Here is an 11,669-nt window from a genome sequence, read left to right as displayed (position 1 = left end):
GATGACAAAGATGCTATAAGATATGCCATCAGAAACTACAACCATATAGTGAAGTTCGAAGGTTTGGATGGTTCAGATAAAACTATTTTCAAGCTAACGAAAAGCATTTGCAGACACTTTAACTTCTGTCCACTTGGTGTTAACATTCTGTCTATGTCGAAGAGAATAATGTGTGAAGTATTCTGTACTGCTGAAGATATGGGTTTGTATATAGCCTATAGCGATACAGATTCGATGCACTGTATAATGAAGATATACCAAAACTCGTGAAGAGTTTGAGAAACGTTATGGAAGAGTTCTCATTGGTAAAAACCTTGGTCAATTTCATTCTGACTTCGCAGAAATAACACCTGGAAAACAAAGTTTAGCATACAAGTCAATATTTTGTGGAAAGAAGACTTACATAGACTTACTCACGAATGATTTAAATGAAGTTGCATTTCACTGCAGAATGAAAGGCGTGAAGCAAGATGTTATTGCTTTAACCGCTAATGAAATGTTTCTTGACTCTGTTCAGTGTTTCTATGATGAAGATAAAGGTTTAATGGTTCCGCAAGGAAAATTTGACAAAGACTCTGAGTTCAGTGTTATGAAGTTATATAAAGCACTTTATGATGGTCAAGAGATTGGATTTGACTTATGTAAGTCTTCTAGTCCTTGCTTTGCTGAAAAGTTTAACTTCTCTATTCAGACTAAGACTTCATTCATAAGAAAGCTTAAGTTCTGAGGTCATGAATGAGAAAAATAATGAGGTCATTTATTTTTGTCAGCAATGAGGTCATTCGTGATAAAAATAAGCCGCTAGCGGCAAGGGCGAAGCCTATGAGGTCATTTACAATACTGCGATGGTAGAGTTTAAGAGTTGTGCTTCAATGTAGAGACAGTCCTTATGGTCTGGAGGTAGCAAAACAGGTGCTTTATGGTCATGAGTGGAGAACATGTCTATCCAAAACTCACGATTGAAGCCAGTTAATTTATAGTATTTAGGGTTAGGAAGTGGTGAAGTTCTTGTATGACCAATGAACTCATTTTCAACTCCCTTACTTAAGTTTGAATATAATATAGCTTGCTTTCTATCCCAAATGCCAGGTGTTACAATCTTTGAAAATTCATTTTTCCTCGGAAGCATTGCATCATAATTGAAAACATTCTTGAAATCATCATTGGGTTCAGAGATTTGAAATCTTATACGTAATGGATTTTCTTTCTTTTTAGCGACTTCATTGAATGGTGAATATATAACAAACTGACAGTCATGAGTTCCATCAGCATTTTCATTAAATTCATAATGAAAGTCTATAAGTTGTGGCTGACTACCTTCTTCTTTCAGTTGTGCAAGAAACTCACGTAAAGGCTGTAAAGTTTGTACTTCAATGTTGAACTTTTTCTCGAACATCTCATTAAATGAAATCATACATTGCAACAATGTTGTATCGTCTTTAAAGTATTTGTATATGTGAATGTTTTGGGCGCTAAAAGACTGTTCGTCATTTTCTATCTCGACTTGAAGTATAAAGTCAACCTTTCTGAAAGCACGTGTTATATACATAGATGTTATGCCAATGTACTTCTCTTCATTTATGTTCACAATCCAGTCTGTTGGAAACTTAAACGTTACTCTGTTCCCCTTTATTTTGACGTCAGGGTTTTCACTACTGAACGCAACAGTTAAAGGTATTTGTCTATACATTTAATTCGGATAAAAATAAACCATTTACTCTTTTTTGCTTCAGCTTCTTCTCTAGCTTTCTTCGCCAGTAGTCTTGGGTTTTTTGTCTTCCAGCAGCTAATGCAGCAAGTTGTTTTTCACTAAGTTTTCTCTTTGGTCTCTCTGGCTTTTGTTCTTGTTTTTGTTCCTTCAGTTCGGATAAAATTTGCTCACGAATTTCTTTCTTCAATGCTTCAACATCTATGACCCCTTGGGTCTTGTCCGTAGGGCTTGTCTGAGTCATTGACTGCAGATAAAACAAAATTAAATTTAACCGATGTAAAATGAGCTTGTCAAAATCAGAGCGAGAGTCTATTATATTAAATGACGCAAGAGGAATACAACATCCTTTCTATTACGTAAGTCAGAGTAAAGATGGTAAAATATCGTAAGAAAAAGAAAGGTTCCATTAGCGAATGCAGAAAGCGACAACATTAAGGTGTATGGCAAGGGTGAAGCCCATATAAAACCTTCTGTTCAACTGAAAAGTCAATAGAACCAGAAGAAAGAAGCCAGATGTACTTTCAATAACGAATCAAGAGCTTATTGCAAAGTTCGTGAATTTCATTGAAAAACAACCGAGTCAAAGAATCCTGACCCGCCAGTGAAAGAAGTTGAGACAAAAGAGAATGTACAGTTCATTGAAAATGTCAAGAAACAACTTCCACCACGAATGCCAAGAAGAAGAGTGAGAATAATGAAGTAATAGATATTTTTATCCGAAGTAAATACATGCAGAACGAAACAGTTAAACGAATTTACTCCAGCAGAGCATATTCATCAGATTCGCTCATATTTCGATATCATAGACAATGCAGTTCAAATTGGTGACACTAATAGAAAATATTCTGACGCAAAGATTCCATCACAACCTGGAACTGCTAAAGATAACACATGGGTAACATTCAATCTCTCACCTCCTGGTGAAAATATGTTGGACCTTTACAATACATTCATTACGTATAAAATGGAAGGTCAATTTATTGTAGATAAAGAAATTGGTTCAGGTTCAATAAAACAAACCCACCAGGATTTTGGATTGGTTTCGATGACGCTTTCTATGCGGTTGCTGGATATCAAATCCTTGCAAATGGTCGTATCGTATATTCTCAAGACAACGCAAGAGAAGAAGCATATATAACTTCAAACTCAAACTACCGAACAAATAAAGAAAGTAGATGTTTTCTCAAAGACTCGACATGAAGATGTATGGAGTCATTCGGGAACATGCAGAACAGGACAAATTGTTAGTGGTCCAATTACAGCAGGAAAATCATTTGATTTTAAGCTTCGTTTAAGAATTCCTGTTAGAATTCCTTCCATTAGAAGCTATTCGATTTATTCCTGCATTTGCAGGAAACATTCAGCTTAAAGTAAAGTTCAGTAGCGACGCCTTACAATGCACATCTATATCTGTAAATGATATCGTTGCTTTCATCCAACTCTTAAAGTTGTATTTGCTTCAGATTCAAATCCACGACAAATAAATTTGTTCCATGGAATGAACCATTCACTATGATAACGAAGGCAGTAGAAGCTAGTGGAACAGTTACTATTACAACTGTAACCCAGCAACTATTTCGAACAAAGATGGATTTTAATGAATGTTTCATTCATCCAAAGTCATTCTCTTTAGACCCTAACATTTATACAGAACTTGTAGAACATTATACAAACGAGGCTTTATGTTTTCCTGTTAAAGTTATGGATTGGATTCCTATGGACGGTTCATTCTCAAAGAATACAGATAGTTCAAGTGCAACATTTACAGCAGCTTATACGCCTATTAATGTTAAAAGTATTTGGGCACTATTTAGAAAGAAAGACAACTATTATGTTAATTTTGAGAACCCTAAGTTTAAATATCTTCAGCTTTCCATGGGAGCTTATGGAAATATGCCTGCAGAACCTGAAAAATCATATGGACCTGTATTTTATGAAATGGTTGCGAACGCTTGCAATACAAACAATGATATGATAGGATTTAATGAAGATGTTATGAGTCATTGGTGGATGATGGTAGTGTGGAACATAAATGGGATAGCTATGACAACACACATTTCTTATGTGGTTTTCCAACAGAAGTGGACTTTTGCTTCCAGCAAGGTCAAACATCTACTGCTCCAATAACATACAAATTGTCTGTTAAAGACCTATTGAACTAGCAACTGAAAATGTACCAAGCCACTTATTGGATTTATGAGGATTGTTGCTTTGCAATACAAGTAAGACAGTCAGGCATACCAATAATAAGACTTGACGACTATAACTTAGCAACTGACGACAGTGAGGAATAAAGGATGAACGTTTATTTTTAAAGCTTATAAATGAGTTCTTCATCAAGCTCTCGTGAACCTTCACCATCTATGAAACAAACTTTACCAAACGATTATGGAGCACCTATTGAATATTTCTTACGAGCTGCACAATGGCAAAGAGCAGTCTCACCAAGGTTAGGTGTTCCACTAGCTCCTGTCAAAAATAGCATTTGGTCAAGTCCTTATATAAATATGGTCTCCCCTAGGTTTGCTAGCTACAGCAGGAGCAGTTATGATGTTGAAAAGAAATAAAGCAAATGTTGTAAATAATACTGAAGTAGCTGAAGTTAAACAAACTCCAACACCTTCGCCAAAACCAACGCCTTCACAACAAACATTCAATGACTCCTGAACCTATGGAAGTACAAACTCCTGTTCAAAAGTCACTCCTAAACCGACTCAACATTTAAACCAGAACTACTCCTCAAATAAATCGTAAAACTCCTGCGTTTCCTTACTGAAAAAATACGTTATTTTTATTTAATATTAAAATTTTTATTGATTGAAATGACAAATAAAGTCACTGAAGCAATGAAACAAAAGTTTTTGGTAGAATACATTAAATCAGGAACTATTCCAGAAGGTTTTTACATTCATACTATGAAGGATGGTAGAGTTCAGTTTAGAAAGATAAAGCAACCATTAGATAAAGAAGGAATTTTGAGAAAGATTAAACTTCATGAGGACAACATTGCTGAACTTAAGAAGAAGTTAGAAGAGTTATAAAGCAATGAATTCAACAGGGTGAAAAAAGAGGTGAAAAAACAGGTGAGATCTCACCACTTCACCTAAATTTAAATGGATGTTTTCATACGTGTGATGGTGGTGATATCATTAATTTTTAAGTTTATTTTTTATTTTATTTTTTATTTTATTTTTATATAAATGACGAAAACTATTGAGATAACAAACTACAACGGTCATGAGTTCAAGAATTTGTTCTTCGTTCCTCGTGAAAATACATTCTATCAGATACGAGGGAGAAAGGGTAAAGTTAGTTTGAGCGTTTATGACTACAAGCATAATGGAAAGTTTATACAAGCATATGATACAAACGGTAAGCGTGTTTCATTAGCTTTGTCAAAACTTACAGGTATAAACTATGACAGTGATTTTGACCTATATGAAGAAGAAAGTGAGTCAGAAGATTATGAGCTGTTATATGAAGCACAGCAATGGGAGGAGTTGCAATACTTTTGTAAGTGAGAACGTTTATTTTTACAGTAGTGAAGTCGTTTGTGAAAACGTTAGTGAAGTGAAGTGGTTGGTGGCTTTGTAAATATTTAAGGTTAAGTTAGTGTTGTCGTTTGTGTTGTAAAATATACGTTAACGGTTTCGTAAAGTGTCAAAACAGCTAAGTGGTGTATGGAGGCGCGCAGTGCCGCCGTACCCTTGATATGTATACTAACTAGGATACGTATCAAGTGATGCTCAAAGATAGATTTTATAGATGTGATACATGTTTACAAGAGGCATTCTTCACTTTAGATAACGCAAAATACTGGTATTTGGTTTTCATTTATGATTTTATGTATAAATGCTTGAATGTTAATCGTTTTCATTTCATTGAAGGTGATACTGATTCATCTTATTGGGCAATCGCTGGCGACCCAAATCTTCCTAACACTCAAGCATTTCAAGCAATTGTTACTGATAAACAATTTTATGATAAAAACATTTTCAAATTCGCACCATTTGATTTCTTCTGTTTTGATGAGAAATTTAAACCTAAATTAAAGAATAAAGCTGAAGAAAAAGCACATGAGAAGAAGTTATTGGGTTTAGCAATTGAGAAACAAGGTGATAACATGGTTGCTTTATGTCCTAAGTGTTATACATCATTCAACGGTTCAATTGATGGAAGTGATTTTAAAAAGATTGCACAAAAAATGAAAGGTGTTAGTTTAAGACAAAATAAACAATTAACACCTAAAAATTATTTGGATATAATAAATGATAAATTGATATTTGATGGTCAGAATATTAATTTACAACTTAAAAATGGGTCAATGACTCGCTTAACAATTGGTAAGACTGCATTAACAGGAGCACACACTAAGGCTGTATGTTGTGAAAATGGATGTTGTATGCCATTTATTTAATAAAATACCACAGAAGAGACAAAAGGAACCGTTAATGATGGTTTTGATACTATGATTCAAAGAGGTGGGCACCCTTAAAACATTGATTTTATTTTTATATAAATGGATAACACAGATTTAAAAAATTTAATTGCTGATTTAGTACTTAATCAAAAATTTCTTAGTTATTATGAATTAAAATCATATCTCCAAAAACATAATAAAAATATAACGGGTGATGATATGGAATATTATTATCCATATTATAAAAATGAAATTTTGAAATATCATAATAAAATAATTTCTGAAATGAGAGAGGGTCAAAGTTGCTATTTGTCACTTTTCCACAAGAATATAATGGGAAAAAAGTTATCATATAGTTGATCTCATTCACTGAGGTGAGAGATGCATGTAGTGTAATGTGATAAACAGTGGGATTGCTGCTCTAAGTCCTAGGTTCGAGACACATTGGCTTCATTTTTCTCTTTTTTATTGACGTAAACTATTCAATTTTTGTGTTATCCATTCAAATTTCAGAATTTTTTTTGCAGATTTCACGCTACATTCGAAGTTACCTTTTGTAACAACCACCACCGCCTACGAAAGACGAAAGTGTGTCACGATTTCACCCGGAAATCCGACGGTTGTTTAAGAGTATGCACTTTTGGCACCTACTCTTTCTGAAATTAAAGACAAAATTAAAAATAATGAATATTCAAAGGGAAAAACTAAATCACAACTTAAACAGTTGAAAGATTTCAAAAATAAAGTATTAACAGAAGAAGATATTGATGGATTATATAAATTATATAATCCTGAGCCGCAAAAGCCAAAGGAACAAAAACAAAAGGAACAAAACACCCAGGTCCTTCAGACCATAAATGATGCACAAGCTTTAATTTATGATTCATTAGTTAAACCATATTCAGCCCGACTTTTAAATGAAGATCAACTTTTGGAATTCATCCTTCAACATAAACTCGAAGCGGGAAAGTATATCAAACCTTTATATACAGCATATTTAAAACAAATGAATAGAATACATCCAGAATTAATGAAGGAAGGAATGAAATCCAAAATCAAAGCAGATAAAATTAAACCACTTGCAACACCAAAACCTCCAACGACAGTACCTCCTCCTCCTTCAGTTAATCCTTCATCATTCACTTTATTATATCCATTTCAAACATTAAAGAAGCAAAAAGATTTTAAAAAGGATTTCAAGATATTAAATAAACCAATTGACCCGAAAATTCAACCGTTAAAGGAAAAATTTAGTCGCCCTTCATTTGCACCATATCCATATTCATACGAAATCGATCATCTGGAATATTCAAAAGGAAACGTTACTTATTTATTTGCCATTAACATTAACACTAGATATTTATATTGCATTCCGGTGAAAGGGAAAACAGAACAGGAAACAAGAAGAGCTATTCAATACTTACTAGATCATGAAAGAGTAGATAATATCAGGGGTGATGGTGATAAAGGATTTCAGGCAGCTATGACTCATTATTTCCCACAAATTAATTTTTTCTTCTCATCCTCTCCATATACGTTTCATAATAAAATAGTTGATGCGGTAATGAGAACTCTTAGAGATGCGTTAGGGGTTAACGGTCAGATATACTGGGATGGAAATCATGACTCCATCATACAGCAGTTAGTATATTATTACAATAATACATGGCATAGAACTATAAACATGAAACCGGTGGAAATGAAAAATGATATTTCAAAAGAATGGGAATATATTAGAAAGCAAATGGAAAAGTTAAATGATGTTAAACGTGAACAAATTAATTCGGGGCTCATGAATTTTAAACAAGGGGATAAAGTTTTGATTCATCTCGATTATGGAAAAACTGATAAATCAATGACAAAAAGAAGACGAAGATTTGACACAATAGCTGAATTTGTTAGATATATTAACGGCAATGCATTAGTTGAAGTTGACAATAAATTAATAGAAATTCCGATTTATTTTATTACTCATTATATTTAAATAATATTTAATTTTTTTTATTTCGTAAGAAATGAGTGACAACAAGCAGTCAAGAGTCCAGACAATGAATATAAAAAGAAACTAAACAGAATTAAATCAAAAATATGCTATTACAAAAAAGAAGTCGCAATGCGGTGGGGTTGAAAACAATAAAACTAATGGAACTGAAAACGATAAAGAGGGAAAGAAATAATCGAAAAATTAGAAACTTACCGTTCAATCATTAAACTGAGTGAAGCAAAAATAAAGAATTTAATAGAATAAATAAATTGGTTGGAAGAGATGAATTTAATAAAGATGAATTTTTAAACTCTATCCAAATTTAATTTTTATTCCTCTTCGAACATCTCTCTTTCCATCATTACTGCATAACCACATTTTCTCAATTTTAAGTGGTTTGTTATTTTTAACATGTTCTTGCATCATTTTTTATCATTTCCTCCCTTGTTATGATTCGTGGTAAATTTTGAGCTTGTGGGGTATTCATTTATGATAAAAATAAAAATTTAAATTATGCGTTCTAAAGTTTGTGACAACATGACATTTTGACAACATCATGGGTTATTCAATAATTAATTATTTTTGAAGAACTGAAGGGGTCACCAGGTCACCAGGTCACCAGGTCATTTAACTTCTCTTGAAAAAATGTGACAACATGACATTTTGACAACATCATGGGTTATTCAATAATTAATTATTTTTGAAGAACTGAAGGGTCACCAGGTCACCAGGTCACCAGGTCATTTAACTTCTCTGAAAAAATGTGACAACATGACATTTTGACAACATCACAGGAGGAAGGCAAAAATAAATTCCAGTCATTTTATAAAGCTTCATTCACAGGTATTTCATCGTCAGTAAATGATTCCTCATTATCGTTTGGTTCAATTTGTTTTATATAATCCTTTCATTTCTTCTTTCAAAACATAATACCATGTTTGTTTACCATCTATTTTTCTTTGTTTCCTTTCACATTTATCCTTAATGCTTTTGAAAGTTTTTGTCTTTCATGTCTGATGGTTTGCAGAATAGAGCATTTTTACACGTCATACCTGCACATAATTCATCATAATGTGTATTTATCCATTCATCTAAAGGATTTGTTGATAATTCTATTAAATCTTGTTTGGCTTCAGTCATCGGAATGATTCGTACATTAAATGATGAAAGGTCATATTGCATAAAATATGTTAGTAAATTATCATAAAATTCCTTAGTGCATGAATCCATTAAATTCTTGAAGTAATCAAATTGACCCTTGAATTTACCATTAACCCTTAAAACTACGTATCTTCTGTCTCCAACTTCAATTTTGACAGGGTAGACGTTATTAGTTACGAAAATGAAGTTTGCAACGTTCTGTGCAGTTCTTCTGGGTTGATTCTTTTCATTAATTCTAATCTCATTATCCGTTATAATTGATTTCAAAGCGTTGAAGTTTGCGAGTCTGTCTTCACCTACATTCTTGAGTTCATTAAGTACAAGAAACATTTTATTTTCAACTACTGAGTTGAAATTACCCGTTAGCTCACTTATTTCAGTAATGTTTTTACATGAATAACCAGCGAGGAGTTCAGAAATAATGTCTGTAAATCTGTTTTTACCTGTTCCCTGAAGTCCTTTCAAAATAATTGCTGTTTCATTCTTGATTCCAGGATGTTGAATCATTGATGCAATCCAGCCGAGAAGATATTTATACACTTCATCGTTATTATCACAAATGGCTTCTTTAATGAAATCCATAAACATCTCAATTTTTGAGTAATCAGGCTTTTCAAGAATGTTGTATTTATAACCCTGAAACGTTGAGAAAACATCTGGGGAATCAGATTTAAAGCAAACACCCTTAACGGTTAATGAAGACAATTGATTTATAGTACGTCCCATGCTGTTATGGTTTTACCTTCTTCTTTAAATAATTTAATCATTTTGAGTGACTCTTTCATGTTTGATTGAAGAACGAATGATATTTGATTCATTTTGTCGTGTATGTTGTAATCTTTCTGAATGAAATATTTGTTTCCACAATCTACAAAACGGATTACACGTGATAAATCCTCAATTACTTCAGAACTGTTTTTATACTGATGATTTTCAGCCTTGCGTCTAATATCTGTTATCAAAAACGAGTCATCAAGTTTGATATCAAATGTTATTTTTGGCTTACGTAATAAAGGTAAAACATATTCATCATAATATTCCTTTTGATAAAGTTTTAGAATCTTCACAAAACAAATGGAGAAGTCATTAAATGTGCATATCTACTACGTGCTTTTTCAAAATTACTTTTTGCATTTTCTGTTAAACTGCAGAAGTTATAACGTTATCGTATGCTTCATTAATTAAATGATTGGTAACGAATTAATAGCTTGAAACAGTGTGAATAATGTAACTTCTTTTTCTAAATTCATGTTTCCACCATCATTATGTACTTCAAAATCACAGATGCCATCAACTATGCTCTGGGCAAGTTTATCGTCAATGTTTACATCTTTGTTTTCATTCATGATAGTCTTTATTTCTTCGTTCTTCTGTTCAACTCTTACCTTAATATTCAAATCATTTAATATATCGTTTACTGTTCTGGTTAATGTTGAATCATAACTTCCACGAATGAATGAGTATGTATTGATTGGTTCTGATGCATTCTTGCGAACTCTTGAATCAGCCATAACTACTAATGAACGCTTTGAATCATCAATAGAAGTCATTATGTCAATATCATAATCATTGCAGGAATAACATTTAATCATTCTGTTCGAAACTGCATAGAAGAAATTCGTGTTGCAATAAATGTGAAGACCTCCTGAAGCGGTTTTAACGATAACATCTTTATCCGAAAGTTTTGATAAAATGTCTTTTCTAACTGTTTCTTTAAGTTCATCATTGTACGATTTATTGATATCAACATCTATAATCGTTAAATTTGAAATTTTATTTACTAATAAAGCTGTACCAGTTTTCCTTCCTCTTCCTCCATCATGTTTGAGGTAGTTATGTAAATCAATCTTGTTTTCACCAATTCTTTCGTTGAGGGTTTTAGTTTCTGCCACAACTAATTCCTCAGCTAATGAATCAATAACTTGTTCATCAGAAATGATAAAGTTGCTGTTGTTGTTTGTTGCTGTCATTTATATAGGAATAAAAAAATAAAAATAATTTTAAAACTAACTTTATTTTTGGGCTGCATCAAATTTTCGTAAATGTTGTCAAAATGTCATGTTGTCACATTTTTTCAGAGAAGTTAAATGACCTGGTGACCTGGTGACCCCTTCAGTTCTTCAAAAATAAGTCATAACTGCCTTCCTCCTGTGATGTTGTCAAAATGTCATGTTGTCACATTTTTCAGAGAAGTTAAATGACCTGGTGACCTGGTGACCTGGTGACCCCTTCAGTTCTTCAAAAATAATTAATTATTGAATAACTTAAATCATTTACTCACAATATTTTTGTACAAAACGACCCCAAGCTTTTAACTTCTTTTCTGCAGTTCATCCATTACTTCATTACCTAATTAATTACAAACATAAAATATATTTAGTTCATTCGGTAAG

The 11,669-nt window shown here is 32.7% G+C and overlaps 3 protein-coding genes and 2 pseudogenes across 5 annotated transcripts, besides 4 other annotated features; 3 read left to right on the top strand and 2 right to left on the bottom strand.

Moving 5' to 3' along the window:
• Window positions 1-5,436: part of a mobile genetic element that runs on past the window's edge.
• TVAGG3_0159510 lies at window positions 154-727 on the top strand (annotated as a pseudogene). The gene has a single exon. A coding segment is annotated over exon 1 (574 nt).
• TVAGG3_0159500 (uncharacterized protein) lies at window positions 4,912-5,232 on the top strand (the record flags this gene model as incomplete). Its single annotated transcript, XM_051224916.1, has 1 exon — window positions 4,912-5,232. One exon carries the CDS (start codon window positions 4,912-4,914, stop codon window positions 5,230-5,232), a length of 321 nt encoding a protein of 106 aa, XP_051109902.1.
• Window positions 5,233-5,436: a terminal%2Cinverted (terminal inverted repeat of Maverick-1B transposon ID:TVAGG3_0159490).
• A 119-nt stretch (window positions 5,437-5,555) lies between these two features.
• Window positions 5,556-6,128, top strand: TVAGG3_0159480 (DNA/RNA polymerase superfamily; the record flags this gene model as incomplete). Its single annotated transcript, XM_051224915.1, has 1 exon — window positions 5,556-6,128. The coding sequence occupies one exon, from the start codon at window positions 5,556-5,558 to the stop codon at window positions 6,126-6,128; it is 573 nt and encodes a 190-aa protein (XP_051109901.1).
• A 626-nt stretch (window positions 6,129-6,754) lies between these two features.
• Window positions 6,755-6,784: a mobile genetic element.
• Window positions 6,785-7,389: 605 nt separating this feature from the next.
• Window positions 7,390-11,669: part of a mobile genetic element that runs on past the window's edge.
• On the bottom strand, window positions 8,939-10,363 carry TVAGG3_0159460 (annotated as a pseudogene). Its single transcript has one exon. A coding segment is annotated over exon 1 (1,425 nt).
• Window positions 10,793-11,246, bottom strand: TVAGG3_0159450 (Prim-pol domain family; the record flags this gene model as incomplete). Its single annotated transcript, XM_051224914.1, has 1 exon — window positions 10,793-11,246. A coding segment is annotated over one exon (454 nt), but the record flags the coding sequence as incomplete, so codon positions are not given.

This window comes from Trichomonas vaginalis, chromosome IV (genome assembly GCF_026262505.1).
Source record: "Trichomonas vaginalis G3 chromosome IV, whole genome shotgun sequence".
Taxonomy (NCBI): Eukaryota; Parabasalia; order Trichomonadida; family Trichomonadidae; genus Trichomonas; species Trichomonas vaginalis.
Note: the sequence above shows the minus strand (reverse complement) of the source record. Positions and strands in the feature narration are given on the sequence as shown.